Genomic DNA, 17,503 nt, shown 5'->3' with positions numbered 1-17,503 from the left:
CTGTGCTAAGCGCTTTACATATATTAACTCACTTCTTCCTCACCAAAGCCCTGTGAGGTAGAAACCATCATTCTTCCCAACTTTAGACATGAGGAAACTGAGATACAGAGCGATTTTGTAACTTGCCCATCCCACAGTCATAAGATTCACACATGGAGAAGCCAGGATTTGACCCTAAGCATTTTGGCCCTGGAGCCCTTCCTGCTTACCCACCACCCAGAGAGTGAGTCTATGGTGGGGAAAGGTGAAGTGCAACAGAGTTCATCTGCAAAATGGTGCTGGGGGCACAAAAATGTCCTTGTACTGTGAATTCTTTCAGGAACAAATGGTAGCTCATGAGTTACAAACCCAACATACACACTGGCCACTGATATTTTTTCTTACCCATTTCAGTTTCACGATTAACATTGACCTTAAAGGGAATCAATTATATCTACCTCCCTTCCTTCACCTACGGGGGAGATGCACAATTAACACAAACTGTGTAAGTACTGGTGACTTCCACGACCTCGGTCGAGTAGGCACCCACTCCGTTATAATATGGCTCACAGTCACGGTCCAAGGACACTGCATGTTAAGTCATGTGCCCTAAAACCTAACAGTGACCGGCCAGGAGTGGAAACACCAGTTCTGCAGCCTGAAATCCTAAAGAGTGGGCAGTCTGAAGTACTGAGACCGCAAGGTAATAAAAATTAAAAAAAAAAAAAAAAAAAAATGCGTGCGCATGAAAACACATTGCCGCGTGCATATTTAAACTGCTAACTGGTATTCACAATCAGGACAGAGAGAAAATACTAGTCATCAAGGAAGTCCTATTTAACCAACTAGCACATGTTATGTTTATATAGCTATTTCCCCCATTCATAAGTCAGCTCGAATCTCAAGAGCCCTGCACTTGGCTGAGTTCCAGGAGAAGTTCAGGATTTCAGTGGGCCAAGGCCCGGGACAGGGGGAAAGCAGGTCTGCGTTCTAGAACCAGGAGGCCCTCAGAGACGTCTAAGGGTCACAGAGCTGCAGTCATCATCCCTGGGCTACCCCTGACGGCAAGTCCCGGTTTGGCAAAGCCGAAAGGAAATTACTTCAGAGAAGACGAGACGGTGAGCAACCCCCGCAGGGGCAAAGCCACACTTTGGCTCACCACGTCGCCTGAGTTTCATGTCCAAGGCCACGGACTTTTATCGACTGCCCTGAGAGACAGGGGCTTGGGGGTGGTCGCTCGCCAAGACCGGGAGAGGTGCAGTATTGTTCTACCTTTTCGGGAAAACAAACACGTTTAACGAAAACAACCCTTGGAGAAGCTAGCGAAGACTTCTTCGCAGGGCCTGTCTCGGGGCTTTTGAATCACTTCCTCCTTTTTTGATGCGTCTCTGAGCTTGAGATTACGAAGTTGCTGAGAAAGTCGTGCCTCTCCGGGCAGCTTCCTGCGAGCGAGCCGAGAGCCCAGCGCTGTCCGCGGGCGCACAGACCCAGCCGCGCGGCCCGGCCACCCCCCGGGCGGGAGCAGGGGGACGCGGCGGAGCGAGCAGGGGCGGGGATGGTTCAGGAGAGAGAGCGCGGGCGCTGCGCAGCCCGCGTCCCCGGCTTACCCCAGGGTGCTGATGAAGCCGTTGACCGAGCCCTCCGCGTACAGGGACACGATGTCCCCTATGTAGAGGAAGCTGGACATTTTATCAGACATGCTGCTTCATGCTCCAAAGTAGACGTCCCTCCTCTTCCCTGCGCCCTCGCCGCCCTCTCCGGGGAGCCGCCGCGGCAGAACGGAGCGCACAGCTGTAGCGCCGACAGCGGCAGCGAAGGGCACGGCCTGAGTGACCGAGTGTCGTGGCTCAGCCCTGCCCCCGCGCCGGGGAAGCCGGCCCGGAGCGAAGCCGCTGCGGCGGACGCCCCGCGACGTGCGCAGCCCTGGGGGTCGGGGGGGGGGGGGGGCCGAGAGCCGCAGCCGCCGCTTCCCCGGCAGGTTTCCTGTTCCTTTCAGAACTTTTCTCTCCAACACCTCTGCTCCTCCTCCCGCCTCCTCCGCTCCCCCGCTCCGGGTCCCCTCCTCGTTCTGCGCCCCACCGCGGCGGTCCCCGCCGCCCTGCAGGAGCTGGTGGTGGCAGAGCCGCTCGGTCCCCTTGGGGGAATTTTTGGACCAGGTGGCGATGCCCATTGGGCTGAGGGGAGGAGAGGAGCCCGGGGAAAGGAGGTGGAAGGCCAATCAGTGAGCTGCGGCCGGGGGCGGAGCTGGAACGGGGCGGGGCGACTCTGGGGAGGCCGGGCCACCGGGGAAGCGGCGCGCTGCGGTGAGCCTCTGGCGCTGGAGGGGCGGCACGGGCCCCTAGAGCGAGGAAAAGGGAGATTTATAGCCGCCCTGGAGCTTATGGGCCTGGGGTACGACAGTCCCCTCCCGGGAAAGTGCATGATGGTGGGGCCAAGACGTTTTCCCTGGGCTTTTAAGGGAGCAGGGAGGGTGAGAATTGGCCTGGCGGGCGCGGGGGTCGCGCGCGGTGGAGTGAGCCTGCTAAACGCCAGGAGATGAAAAGGTGGAGCCGGGGTCGGATCGGTGGGGTGGGGGAGGGTAATTTGCCGACGTAGGGAGAAGAAGGTGAAGTGGGGGGTGGAGGGTGTGGAATAGAAATAGAAAATAAACACATAATAAAGAAAGAAAATAAAGAGAGGAAAGAGAAGGAGAAGGAAGGAAGGAAGGAAGGAAGGAAGGAAGGAAGGAAGGAAGGAAGGAAGGAAGCAGGGAAGGAGGAAAGGGAAGGATGGAGGGAGGGAAGGGAGGCTCTGTCTCTATTTGGAGTATGTAGTTTGGGTTTTTGTCTCAAGTATAAGGAGTTAGTGAAACCTGACCTGTCAGCTGATGTCCAGGTGGGTGCGAACTTCAATGGACGTAAACATCACTTGAGGAGCCAGCAATTTTGTGGCCAACCTGTGGAGGTGAACCTTCTCTAAGTCTCCAAGCCACGCCTCCTGCACTTCCTTAACCCCAACCCCAGGTTTAACCTTCCACCTCGGGAGCCCACCGTCACCATCTCCCAGACGACGTCTGCTGACCCTTAAAGCTCCAGCGGTGACAAATGAAAATGGTGTCAGGACGCCTTTCCACTTCTCTGTTGTGTTTGTATCCCTCATCATATCATTTTAGAAGCCTTTTGCTCTATTTTTCTGGGAGACCTGGAGAAGGCAAACTCGTTTAGGACACTAGCAACCCAATCAAAGAATTGCGACCCGAGGAATCTTCACAGAGCCGGGTTTACAGAAAGGCAGAGGAGCTCAGGACATGCAGAGTGGTGTATTTCAAACTGTGCAACTGACCAAAGCTTAAATTATAGTTCAGAGATGTCTTACAATTCATAGATGGTTTTGGTTGAGACTTACGGCCATACAATGGAATATGAAAGAAAAATAAGCTTAATGTTCAAATATGTGTGTTTAGAAAGCCTGCAGGAAAGAAGACAATAGAGTGTTAGACCCAGAATCCAGGAAATGCTAGCACAAGGCCTGTAAGTGTTGAGATAAACTGGACCCAGTCATTGTCCTACCATGCAGCTGACAGATCTCTTTATGTCTGCGTTCTCCTTTGGAAAAGGGTACTTAGCAACTTAGAAATGCCTCCTATATGATAGAAATCCTCCTCTGTCTACACAAATGATGTTACTGTTTGGGGCCTCCAAGGCATTAAACATGAACTATTAAAAGAAACAGAGGTTTCTGTTTATCCAGGGGATTTGTATATGACAATCTATCTATCACTCTCTATGTTGCACAGCCCTCTGCCATACATTTAATGGATGTTCAATTATTGGTCAAAGTCACAAATGTTTTTCCTTGGATTTTGGAACCTTCAAACACTCCTAGTGCAAATGTAAAATGGCACAACACTTTGAAAAACAGTTTAGGACTTCCTCAAAAAGTTGAACACAGAATTTCTATTTAACCCAACATTTCCGTCTCTAAGTATATATCCAAGAGAAATGAAAACTTATATGTACACAAAACCTTTACCCAAATACTCATAGTGGTTTTATTCATAAAACCCCAAAGTGGAAATTTCCCAAATGACCATCAACTGATGAGTAGATAAACACAAGGGAACATTATTTGACCATGAAAAGGAATGAAGTAGTGATTCATGCTACAACATAAATGAACCTTAAGAAGATTTTGCTAAGTGAAAAAAACCAGACATTGGGATCATATATTATTCTGTTTATTAAAAATGTCCAGAGTACACAAATCTGTAGAGATAAAAAGTAGGTTAGTGGTTACCTAGGGCTTGGAGTAGGTAAGTAAAGGGCACAGGATTTCTTTTTGGGGAGATGAAAATGTTCTAAAATAGATTGTGGTGATGGTTGCACAACTCTATGACTATTAAAACCTATTGAATTGTGCACTTTAAATGGGTGAGTTGTGGTATATGAATTATATCTCAATAAAGCTGTTACAAAAGTCAGTGGAAAAAAATAGTCTCAGGTTGGGGGGAACGGAGAGGAAAACCAGGTAAGTTTAAAAGAGACTCACTGAAAAATCATTCGTCACACTTACACTTGTGTTCAGTGTTTCTTTTCTTTAACTTGACCTTGTCCTCTTGGTCCCACCAGACACCTACTTTGGGCAAGGGTATCCTCATATCTAACTGCCCGGACTGGAAAAAAGGTGTCAGCATATGACTAAAAAGAATTCAGTGAAACCCCGGGTAGGGTAAAACACATTACTTAATTCCTTACTACCATCTGACTAACTATGCAAAGTAAAAAATGTCCAGCTTCAAATAGAAATCACCTTTTTCTTTTCTTTTTTTAGAGTAAACTCTACCCCCAATGTGGGACTGGAACCCCCCACCAGAGATCAGGAGTTGCATGCTGTACTGACTGAGCCAGCGAGGCACCCATAGAAATCACCTTTTTCATCAAATGGCTTCACCAACCTCTTTAGAATCCAGGTACCAAGTCTTATTCCTTTCTCTACCTCTTTGTTCCTCTTCCATTATCTCAAATACATTTTCTTTTTATCTTGCCCCCATCCTTGCTCATCATCCTCATGGCAAGCCAGCACTCTCTCTGTACAAAGTTGATCTGATCAAAACTTTTCACACTTACAATGACACCCTGTTGTCTACATAAAGATTTTCAAAGACCCTAACCCTACTGGAGTGAATATTAGATGTCATGAACATCAGTCCATGTAAATGGATCTCCTGTGCTGAGAATACGAGACACTTCACCATGTCCTAGCATTCTGGGTAGTGTATGATCTGGTCTCCTTTGTTTCTACTCTTCCACTCCTGATGTCCTCATGGAAAGCTAGATTCCCCACATACAAACTGACACTTTCAGTTCTATGTCTTTGAGTGTGATGTTCCCCTCTGTCAGAAATTCCTCTTCCTCCTTCCCTTCTCCCAGCTCTGCCTGTTCAAGCTCTACCTCCCAAGTGAAACTTCCAATACTGCCAAGGCCAAGTTCTTGCTCTTCATGAATTCCCATAGCCAGGCCACCCTGCCCATAACATTTGTGGCCCTCCGGGGCAAGAGTAATTGGAGACCCTTGCAACATAGTCTAAACATTAAAAGTTGCAATTTAAGGTAATAAACTGTTCCAGGTGGTACAGGGAGAATTGGCCCACATTTCCAAGTCTTCCCACCGATAGTCCCTACAGGTAGTCATTCCTTGGCCACTCCTTGGGCCACCCCGGCACACACCAGATGTGCAGTCTACACTTGGGAAGATCGATAAGGGCTGGGATGTCAGATACCCAGAACATATTCTAAAAGTGGGAGGAATCTCAGGCTGCTGGTGGGCATGTCTCCTTGGTCCAGAATAGGGCCTTCTAGAACTCAGAGCTCAGGGCAGGAGTCTAAGGTCACATCCTTTTTAAGGTACCATTCAACACTTTCCACCTTGCCTTCTTGTTATTTCCATACACTTGAGCCTTACCAAACTAGAAGCATCTTGAGAATGAGATCAGTGTCTAATTCATGCTTTAGCCTTTATGGGGCTTAGCAGTCCTCATTTAGAGCTTCAATAAATAGTAGATACATAAATGTAGCAATAAATAATTGATGTGGAATTTTTGTAATGCTTAAGTATTTTTATTACCCCTGATAGGATCAATAGTAGATGTCACAAACATCAATTCAGCCAAATGGCATTCAAAGAGTCTCCTGTGCTAAGACTGTGAATCACTTTAGCAAAGGCCCAGTCATCACTGCCCTAAAAAATCTATAGGAGAGGTCATAAAGAGAGCATAGTATAATATTTAAAATGTTTACCCCCAAAAGATTGATTGTATTAAAAAATAAGTGTCCAGTAAAATGTTCTTCCATCAGAGATCTTTTCAGGGTGATTTATATTCACTCTTCACTTGGACATCCTCAGTTCAAGACTAGAAGTGAAAGGGATTATTATCCGGGATCCATCAACTGAGTCTTTCATGAATAGCTTTCTTCATTCCCCTGTCTTGTACTAAATATAATTATTTTTAATTTTTTAAAATGTTTATTTATTTTTGAGAGGGATTGAGAGAAAAAGAGAGAGAGAGAGGCAGGGGCAGAGAGAGATGGAGACACAGAATCTGAAGCAGGCTCCAGGCTCAGAGCTGTCAGCAAAGAGCTCCATGCAGAGCTCAAACTCACAGATTCTGAGATCATGACCTGAGCCAAAGTTGGACACTTAACCTACTGAGCCACTCAGGCGCCCCTAAATATAATTTTTAATATGTAACCGTTTATTGAGCAGTCGCCTCAATGAGGTACAAATAAAATATTGGTTTTTAAATAACTCCCTTGCAACAATCAAATCTATATGTTCTATTCCTTAGTGATATTTCAAGGACAGTCCTTGGATTTAGTTATTTTCAGTTATTAAACATTACACACATACCCCACTCCAGATCAGTTTAAAGTGTTGGTCTCATCTCTTCCAGACTTCCTTAGATAAATGAGGCGGTCATTAATTCCTTTACTCCTGTCCGTGCATTGGAGCTCCTTCCCTGTTGGGATAGGGAAGCAGGATCAGGATGAAATGGCAAACATATCATTCTGACCTGGGTGTGTGATCTCAGATCCTCTTGACTATTGTTTGTCTGGTCAACACTGACTGGTTGCACTTAGGTAGGTGTCAAATGTTAGCTCTCTGTTGGACACATGAGTGATGTTTTTAGTAGCTCTGAAGGATTTCTGCAGTGCACACTTCTTTGAAGTGGGAGTGCTGTCCCTGGCCTGACTTCTTGCAAACCCCCTTAGCTCCATCACTGACAGTATACCCAAAGGCAGACCACACTCTTGGGTGGAATTCTAGCAAGTGTGGCCTCCTTTTGACCAGGGGAGATTCAGGCAGGGTCTGCCTTATGGTTGTACGAGCTGTGCTGTAGCACGTTGTCCAGTACTTAGAAGGGTCCCATGCTTGGTTTGATGTTTTGCTGGCACGATCTTGAAATTCTTATTTTTGAACAAGAGGTTCCACATTTTCTTTGGCACTGGGCCCTGCCAGCCCCAGACTCAGGCAGGCATCCTTACTGTGCCAGAGTGGCCATATAAGATGCTCCACTGCCCCCCACCATCCCATCAATTTTTCCCATTTCTCTCCAATCCTCTTTCCTTTTTCAGACAGATCAACAAGTCTCACATACCAAGTACCAAGCTGCCTCCAATTAGGAGATTCAAGGTCAGAGCTCCTTGTCTCATGAGTACTACCACTCCTTACAGGTTCCCTTCCAAAATATCCTCCACGGAGACAAGAAAAAAGCTCTATGACCCCTCACTACCTCACTAAGCTGAAAATAGGCAACTCTTCCAGCTCACCATAATCAATTATATTTTCTATGGAGAATCTATGGATTTGTTCTCTAATAAATATAAATTAGGCATTTATACTTCCTGCTGGGAAATTTGGGGCTAAAAAATGCTTGTGTACTTGAGATCTCCAGATATAAGCTGGAAAACGATAGTGGATGGTATTGGGGAGAATATAGAAAGAGAATCTCATAACTATCCTCACCCACTGTTGTGAGCTAGATCCTGTGGCCACCACCCAAATATCCATCACCTTTCTCCCATGTCCAACAGCCTGAATTAACACCACACTCCAATTCCAAACATGGTTCCTGAGTAGTCTAAACCAGTGTTTCTCAAACTTCAGTGTGTATAACCATCCGGAGAGTTAAAACACAGATCCCTGGGCCTCATCCCCAGAGATTCTGATTTAGCAGGTCTGGGGTGGAGCTTACTAGCATTTCTGAAAGGGGAACTGTATGTGGCCACAGGTAGGAGGCAAGGTTGAAACAAGCATTCACTAACGGGAGGCCTTGCTGAGAAAATGTCTTATTTTTCTTTCTTTTTTTTTTTTTCAATGTTTATTTATTTTTGAGAGAGAGAAGAAGTGAGCTGGGAGGGGCAAAGAGAGAGGGGAACAGAGGATCTGAAGCAGGCTCCATGGTGACAGCAGAGAGCCCAATGTGGGGCTCAAACCCATGAACTGTGAGATCATGACCTGAGCCAAAGTCAGATACTCAACCAACTGAGCCACCCAGGAGCCCCTCATTTTTATTTCAAAATAATCTCAAACACAGAAAAGTTACACGGACAGTACACAACTTTGACCCCAAATCAGCATTTTTATAATTTGTCATGTCTGTTTATCATTGTCTTGCTCTACACACACACACACACACACACACACACACACACAATTTATTTTCAGAATTATTTGAATGTAGGTTGAATACATCATACCCATGTACGTCTTAATAATTCATGTATTTCTAAGAACAAAGAGATTCTCTTACACACTAGTCCCCCCGATACATTCCAAGACCCCCAGTGGATGCTTAAAGCCACAGATATTACCATACCCTATATATGCTATGTTTTTTCATATACATACATACATACATACCTATGATAAAGTTTAATTTATAAGTTAGGCACAGTGAGACATGAACAATGACTAATAATAAAAGACCAATTATAATAATATATTGTAATAAATTTATGTGAATATGGCATCTTTCTCACAAAATACCCTATCATACCATACTGACACTTTTTCTTCTTGTGATGATGTGACATGACAAATGCCTATGTGATGAGATGAAGTGAGGTGAATGACATAGGCATAGTGACATAGTGTCGGGCTACTGACCTTCTGATGATTTGTCAGGAAGATCATCTGCTTCTAAACTACAGTTGACCATGGGTAACTGAAATCATCATGGAAAATGAAACCAGGGATAAAGGGGGAACTACTGTATATTCAGAGTACAACAATCAAGTTCAGAAAATGTAACATTGATCTAAAACTTTAATCTATTACCCATATTCCAATGTATCCATTGTCCAAACGGTGTTCTTTAAAGCAGTTTGTTCCTCTGGCACAGAACCCCATTCAGGATCACATGTAGCATTTAGCTGTCAAATCTCCTTAGTCTCTTTTCATCTGTACCAATTCCTCAGCCATCCTTTGTCTTTAGTGACATTGCCATTTTTTAAGAATACAGGCCCTTTATTTGTAGGATATTCCTAAATTTGGATTTGTCTTGCATCTCTTCATAATTAGATGAAGTTAAGCATTTTCAGTCAGAATACTATATAAGTGATGATGTCTTCTTCCCCAGGTACCATCTGCCCCCCTTGTGATGATATTAATTTTAACCACTGTCAAAGACAGTGTGTAGGATAGGAGTTTAGGAATAATCTCAAACCAGATCTCTTTTTAAGGTATGGTTCATAAGAAACAATCTGTTAGCCTGGGAAAACTCTGGAAATGCAGGCCAATCTCAAAGCAGCAGCAAGTCTGATTTTCCTGCCAAGAATGCCGTCCAGCCCATCTCCTGACCCTTAACCTCTCTGTTTCCAAAGCTGGAGTGTGACATCAGTCTACTTTATTTCCCTACCTGTAGAGGCCAAACAGCAAGCTCCCCAAGTGGAGCCTTTGAAGTTCCTCTCACTAGACTAGATGTGAGTGTCAACCACCACCTTCTCCCCTCCACACCCGAGTCCTCTCCCATGCACTGAGGTGGGGCAGGACAGAACACAGACACAACTCACTACAAAGCACTTGCCATCAGAAAATTCTCTCTTACCTCCAACAGCTCAACTGTTTTATATCTTTGGTCTGGGAGCAGGGTTTTTAAGCATTATAGCCCCAGTTTTCAAATATTTTCTTTTAAAATTTGCATCTTGGCCTCATTGTATTTTGATGGCGCCAATGAGACTCCCAAATTAGCATCCTATTAAACTTCCAACTTATTTGATAGGGTCGTAGCTCTTAGAGGTATTTACACTACTTGCCATTGAATTGCTCATGGCCTCGTTCCGATAACAAAGAAGAATGGAAATTTTAAAGAAAAATATATGGATATTTCAAATCTTGCCTACTTCAATTTACAATGATTCTTCCTAAATATAATTTCATGCTTCCATCTATATATCAGGATAGCATTTATCAATCACTTCAGAGGATCTCATACCTCTATACCAAAATTTTTAAGAATGCAACATCACATAGAACTGATTTTAGTTTTAATTTGCCTTTTGCCAGTCTTTACCAAAAGAATAATCACCAAGGTTTCATTTTCCTTAACTATAAAATGAGGGAAATAATGGTGCCCACCTCCTACGCTCCTTGTGAGGTTTAAATTAGAAAATACACTTAAAGGGCTTGGCACGTTACCTGCCACAAAGTAAGTGCTCAATAAATGCTAATTATTTTTGTGATTATCGTTATCTGAGAGAAAAGCAATACTGAAGGTCATAAGAAAACCAAGTATCAGAGATATTGTGACCCATTCAAGAGGACACACTAGTGACTGAGCCAGCACTAGCCTGTCTCCAGAGACTCTGAGTCAACAGCTCTTTCATTTACACATCAGTCCCTTCAGTAAACAGTAGTAAATGCTTGATAACTATTGAAATTTTGATCTCTTTCAGGGAGATTTGGATTTTTTTTAAAGTCTATAAGAGAAAGAAATCTAATTTTTAACAGGAAAATTTCAGACATAATAGGGAAAACAAGTTTTGAGACCAAAAGAAAGAGAAGTGGCTAAATTTCCAGCCTGGTGTTACAAAACCACCCAAAAATGTCACATGGGACCTCTGCCTTCTACAAGCTGACAGCTTTTATCTCTTCACGGAAGGGAGCAGATAAAACCCATACGGAAAACAGCCATCTGACACCAGAGAACGCTGTCATGCTTGCAGTCCCCTGGGTGATAAGGGGGAAGATGTACTCCAAACTTTGACCATCCCTCACCTCTTACAAACTTCTGGTGATCATAAGAAGGGCAGCTTGCCCTGTTAAGGTCCTAACATGCAAATTAAGAGAGACTTCTTAAACTGTAGTCCAGGTGCTAAGATCCCCCAGGATTTCTGAGCAGTCACTCTTAAATGATTACTTTAGTATTTTAAACTGTCTTGATGAAGGGAAACAGACAAATAAAGCTAAACTCACCAGTAGTAAATGTCCATGGGAATAAAAGATTTGAGAACAAGTCTTGGTAGAGGGGAAAGATATAGACTGTGAGGAAGGAAACTAACATATATTAACAACATTCATGTTTGAATCTCTGTGCGGAGCACTCTTCATACAATATGTAATAACCTCCAGGAGATAATCGCTATTTTAACCCCATTTTTTAAATGTTTATTTTTGAGAGAGAGGGGGCAGAGAATCAACAGTGGGCTCTGCACGGGTAGCAGAGAGCCTGACATGGGGCTCAAACCCACAAATCTCAAGATCATGACTTGAGCTGAAGTCGGATGCTTAACTGACTGAGCCACCCAGACTCCCCTATCCCCATTTTATAGCTGAAGAAACTGAGACTTAGAGAAACTAAGGAATCTATCCAAGATCCCCCAATTAGTAAGATACATGGAGAGAAAAGAGAAGATAGCACCATAATTCAGATAAGGGCAAAACCAGGGAAGATACTCAGAAGTCTTTTTTCCCACCCCCAGCGTCTTCCCCAAGTTTGCCTTGGTTTCCTCTCTTAAGTGTGTATGGTAGGAATTGTAGTTCTGTGGGCTTGCTGTGTGCATTATTTCAGGCATAAACCTCCTGGTTACCCAACGAAAACATGGGTTTGCTCAAGGCAAGAGCTCTGTCCTGTACTTCTCTTGCATATCCCCTCACACCCACACACAGTGCTGAAGTCATTAGTGCTCTTGAATCCCGGTCATGCTGACTCCATTCCATGATCTGCTTAGGGCAAATGCTCTGGAAATGGGATCTTTCCATGGGCTTTTCAGTCTTCTTAAGTCATTTGGTGGTATGCGGGCCAAGTAAATATCTGAAGGGTTAAGAGGAGCAAGATGAGTGTTGATTTAAATGATAGGCACATTTACAAAGCACCAAAGGAGTAAACTTCAGAGAGGTCAGAAGCTTGGGCCTCCTGAGGCGTGCTTCTGGAAATGTGACTTGCATTTAACCAGTCTCAGAGCAAACTCCTTAGAGGATGGGGAAAGGATGGAGCGCCTGGGTGGCTCGTCGGTTAAGCGTCCGACTTCGGCTCAGGTCATGATCTCACGGTCCGTGAGTTCGAGCCCCGCGTCAGGCTCTGTGCTGACAGCTCAGAGCCTGGAGCCTGTTTCAGATTCTGTGTCTCCCTCTCTCTCTGCTCCTCCCCTGTTCATGCTCTGTCTCTCTCTGTCTCAAAAATAAATAAACGTTAAAAAAAAACAAATTTAAGAGGATGGGGAAAGGGAGGGGGGTAGGCTGGGGTGGCAGTGCTGTACCAGCTACGTGTGCAGGCAGGCATATGGCCACAGTCTTCAGGCCTGATTATTTGTAAGAATTAGATATATGATAAAGGACATCAAAAAGCAATGAGAAAGCATAAGATTACTCAAAAAATAATGTTGAGGTGATTATTTACTTATATGGAGAATACCAGTTTTGTACAGTTTTAGGATATCACATAATATGTTAAGATAAAAATAAATTTAGGTGCGGGTGCCTGGGTGACTCAGTGGGTTAAGCGACCAACTCTTGGTTTTGGCTCAGGTCATGATCTCACAGTTCCTGAGATAGAGGCCACATTGGGTTCCAATTGGGATTCTCTTTCTTCCTCTCTGCCTCTCCCCTGCTCTCTCTCTCTCTGTCTCTAAATCAATTAATTAAGTAAGTAAATAAGTAATTGTTCAGGTGAATATATTATTACTCAATATTTCTAAAATATCCCCCCCCAAAATTGAATTTAAATTTAGCACTCTATGAATAAGTGATTTCTTAATTTAGAAATACATATGCCTTAATATAAAAATATAAAGCAATATATCAAGTAAGTGCGTTTCATACAACTTTTAATTTTTATGTCAAAACTCTAATAAAATTAAAAAGTAGACAACAAAATGAGAAAACTTTGCAACAACTGTTATATGCAAAAGATTGATTATAGGAAAGAAATCAAAGTAATATAATAGTGAGATATCATTTCTCATGTATCAGATTAGCAAAATCTTTTTTATTATAGTAACCAATGCTGATATTGAAACAGCCAATCTCATATCTTCTACAACCATTTTAAATGGCAAAATGGAACTACTGAATATATCCTAAGGATATAATCCTATATTTGAAAAATACTTTATTCACAATTGTGTTTATCATAATATGAATAATAATAAACCTTGGTGGTAAAGTAAATATTGCACAATAGCAAATGTAAGCTGTAGCAGCTGACATAATATGTAGCCAATAATTCTTATTAAGAATATGTAATAATATATAAAACGACTTATATCATGACTTTAAAAGCAGGATAAGGGCACCTGGGTGGCTCAGTCAGTTGAGTATCTGATTCTTAATTTCTGCTCAGGTTATGATCTCATGATTCATGAGATCAAGCCCTGGGTCAGGCTCTGCACTGATAGCACAGAACCTGTTTGAGATTCTCTCTCCTTTTCTGTCTGCCCCTCCCCTGCTCTCTCTCTCTCTCAATAAATATATAAACATTTAAAAAAAAATAAGGGCGCCTGGGTGGCTCAGTCAGTTAAGTGTCCGACTTCAGTTCAGGTCATGATCTCACAGTTTGTGAGTTTGAGTCCTGCGTCAGGCTCTGTGCTGACAACTCAGAGCTGGAGCCTGCTTCAGATTCTGAGTCTCCCTCTCTCTGCCCCTCCCCCGCTTGCACTCTGTCTCTCTCTCTCTCAAAAATAAACATTAAAAAATTTTAAAAATAAATAAAAATAAATAAAAAATAAAAGCAAGATAAAAGTTCATACTGAGTATGGTCACTAAAATGTAGGAAAAATAAACAAAAAAAAGACTTGCATGATAAAACTATGGGTAATATTTTTTTTACTTTTCTAATGTTTTAGAGAGTATATGTTACCTTTTAAATGGAAAATAAAAACACAGAAATAAATGACATCTTTTAAGTTGAAAAATTCGAAAGAAGAAATTATGAGAAAGATTTTTCTTTTTTTTTTAATTTTTTAATGTTCATTTATTTTTGAGAGAGAGAGACAGAGTGTGAGCGGGGGAGGGGCAGAGAGAGGGAGACACAGAATCCAAAACAGGCTCCAGGCTCTGAGCTGTCAGCACAGAGCCCGACATGGGGCTCAAACTCACCAACTGTGAGATCATGATCTGAGGCAAAGTCGAATGCTTAACCAACTGAGCCACCCCGGTGCCCCATGAGAAAGATTTTTCAAACAAAGTCTAAGTTAACACAGCAGAGTGAAGGCAGGACAGTAGAAGATGAAATTATCAGATTCGGTTGTACAGCATACATGCTTGGAAACTTTTGGTTGTGGTGTTTTAATTAATCTTTTCCTATTAATGCACACTTTCAAGAAAATGTTGATCATGTTCTATGTAGTGAGGTCATTAGTAGAGCACATACCTTCAAAGCATTTAGTAACTCAGTTTTTGCTGGGCCAGTCTTCTGTCATCTTTCTGAACATCTCAGTGGAGAAAGGTGCCAAGTGAAAATTCAAGAAGCCTGTAGAATTCGAATCCACCCTTCTTGGCAGAAATGGATTTAAGACCGGAATACCGTTGTCCATAACAACCTTATCAGTGTTTGGAGTCTGCGTATTTCTGGGTACCATGTTCCAGGAAACTTGTTCCCATTTTTTTGCCTTAGCAATGGGCCTTGGGCTAAGCCTGATCTCCACTGCAATCTCTGCTTATCAAACTGGAACAGGCATGATATTGAATACACCTTGCAATAAATGACACAGAAATATTGATAGATAAAATGCTAAACTCTTTTCAATGGGAACCTCGTACAGATATTCAACTATGTGGGCCTAAACTCAGCTCAATCAGATTGTATCGCTCTTAAGAATGCTTTAAGATACTTGAACTAATCTAATCTAGTATCTTTCCTGTAGAAGTGAAGTTTACACTACAGAACACTGTTTGCCTTCAAATACTAACCCATCACAGCTGCTTCACTCTGACTTTCATTTCCCGGAAAGGATGGACACCTGCCTAAGACGTCACTTCTTACCCATGTTTGTATGTAAACTATGCTATCACAACACCAAGTTTTGAACACATGCTCACTTCCTTGTAGACTGTTTAAGGGTCTGTCTTTGCATTATAGAATTTCTGAGAGAATGTATAAATGGCAGTGGGTAGGACCAGAGGCTGGCCAAGGAGTAGTGGTAGAAAGTTTAGGAAAACTTGTTAACAGCATCTGTTCTGTTTACTTCTGATGAACATGCTAATTTACTCACAGGTTACAATTCTTCCATTCCCACAGCATTTGAAATATCCTTCCCATATGTCTAATACTAATACCTTAGTATTTGTTAATATTATGCCGTCTCTTCAAATACACAGGCATACTCATGCCCATGAAAATTTGTACCATATTGGTTTTTCAGCAGCTGTATTACAAGTCTACATTAACTTTACATTCTTAGGGTTTTATCATCTGTCTTGCAGTCATTAGAATTTTCTTCCAACTTAACATTTACATGACCTTTTTTTTCCTTCACAGACTTTCGTGTTGTCAGCCCTATTCTTAGACCAAAGACAGGGATATGGAGAGAGAGGAGATGTCATTTTCTCTACTCTGACCCCTGCTGCAACATAGCCCACCAATCCAGGTGACATCATCCACCAGCACCATTCATGTTTATTTCCAATAGAGCTTTTGTCCTTTCTCAAGAGCCCTGTGAAGGTTTACATTGCATTAGATGCTTTCATGTTGCTCCACTTCTGGGTAATTACCCATTTCTTCCACCAAATTGATGGAAATATCAGCCTCTATTTTTCCCCCCCCCCAAAACTCAGTCTCTCTGTGCTCTTGTCATCCATGACTAGGTCAACCTGGAACCAATAAGACAGGGTTTGGAAACAAACTAATTGTGTTGTATTCACCTAAAAATGTTCTTAAAAAGCAAGTAGATATGAACACTTTAGATGCTTTATTTTTTTTTAATGTTTATTTATTTTTGAGACAGCAAGAGACAGAGCACGAGTGGGGTAGAGAAAGACAGAGGGAGACACAGAATCTGAAGCAGACTCCAGGCTCTGGGCTGTCATCACAGAACCGGACGTGGGGCTCAAACTCATGAACCACAAAATCATGACCTGAGCTATGGTCAGATGCTTAACCACTTGAGCCACCCAGGTGCCCCTTAAATGCTTTAAATATAACCATTTATTCAAAGTTAAAGGGACATACTAGCATTTTATTTATTCCACAAATCTTTATTGACCACCTACTATGTGCCAGGAACTATGCACATAGTTATTCCAGAAACTGTTTCTGCCCTCAAAAACTTTGACGTAAACCTCCATTAGAAAGTGCCTCCTGTTTTTGTAAGCCATGTAAAATTGGATAGGTATTAAGAAAAAGGAAAACACTGATATTAAATATCTTGTGAATGTTATGCTCCGGTTCATCATGCTTGCAGATGGAATTCTAAAATCAGAATCAAGGTAAAATTTGAATGAAGTAGGAAAAAATTACCCTTTAAACATTAGAATCTAATCAAGAACTGTCATACACTCAGTGTCCAAGTTATGAGGTCAGTCAAACAGAGGGAGGAGTATATGAACAATTCCCTTCTCAGGAACTACACCCACTGAGAGGCAGATGAAATCTCCCCCACACAAGTTGCTATTTTCCTCTTTATTTTCTGGACAAAATGTTAAATTTTCAGTTAAACTGGATTATATTTTAACTTCACAATAAAAACTAAGCTCGTGAGCTTCTTCGACTGTCACTTACCTCTGATAGGGATATTTTGTCACGTATGTTATTAAGAAATAATTTAAGGGGGTTGCCTGGGTAGCTCAATTGGTTAAACATCCCGACTTCAGCTCAGGTCATGATCTCACAATTTGTGAGTTTGAGCCCTGAGTCAGGCTCTGTGCTGACAGCTCAGAGCCTGGAACCTGCTTTGGATTCTGTATCTCCCTCTCCCTCTGTTCCTCCCCCACTCCCTGTGTGTGTGTCTCTCTCTCTCTTTCTCTCTCTCTGAAAAATGAATAAACATTAAAAAAAGAAAGAAAGAAATCATTTGACAGAAGGATGAGAGTTTAGAAAATTGGTGCTCTGAGGG

The 17,503-nt window shown here is 42.6% G+C and overlaps 1 protein-coding gene and 1 long non-coding RNA gene across 9 annotated transcripts in view; one reads left to right on the top strand and one right to left on the bottom strand.

The window, feature by feature from the left end:
- ITPR2 (inositol 1,4,5-trisphosphate receptor type 2) overlaps positions 1-2,042 on the bottom strand; it is a 488,958-nt gene extending 486,916 nt beyond the window's left edge. The window contains exon 1 of one of the 4 annotated variants that reach the window (XR_008419706.1): positions 1,587-2,042. Coding sequence is in view for 2 of the 4 variants with exons in the window: in XM_019452273.2 (XP_019307818.1) it covers positions 1,587-1,678 (92 nt within the window). In the remaining 2 variants the exon portion in view is untranslated. The remainder of the gene's footprint in view (positions 1-1,586) is intronic. The other 3 variants (XM_019452273.2, XM_053895795.1, XM_019452277.2) reach the window with 3 other exon arrangements.
- The window catches only part of LOC109268759 (uncharacterized), a 63,719-nt gene continuing 47,005 nt past the window's right edge, over positions 790-17,503 (top strand). For 2 of the 5 annotated variants that reach the window (XR_002080773.2, XR_002080770.2), the window contains exons 1-3: positions 2,720-2,922; positions 4,587-4,681; positions 4,791-4,927. This is a non-coding gene — a long non-coding RNA (uncharacterized LOC109268759). Of the gene's footprint in view, positions 1,098-2,719; positions 2,923-4,586; positions 4,682-4,790; positions 4,928-17,503 lie in introns of those variants that run through there. The other 3 variants (XR_008419707.1, XR_002080771.2, XR_002080772.2) reach the window with 3 other exon arrangements.

The sequence above is a fragment of the Panthera pardus genome, unplaced genomic scaffold (genome assembly GCF_024362965.1).
Source record: "Panthera pardus isolate Hobbes unplaced genomic scaffold, ASM2436296v1 HiC_scaffold_6, whole genome shotgun sequence".
Classification (NCBI taxonomy): domain Eukaryota; kingdom Metazoa; phylum Chordata; class Mammalia; order Carnivora; family Felidae; genus Panthera; species Panthera pardus.
Note: the sequence above shows the minus strand (reverse complement) of the source record. Positions and strands in the feature narration are given on the sequence as shown.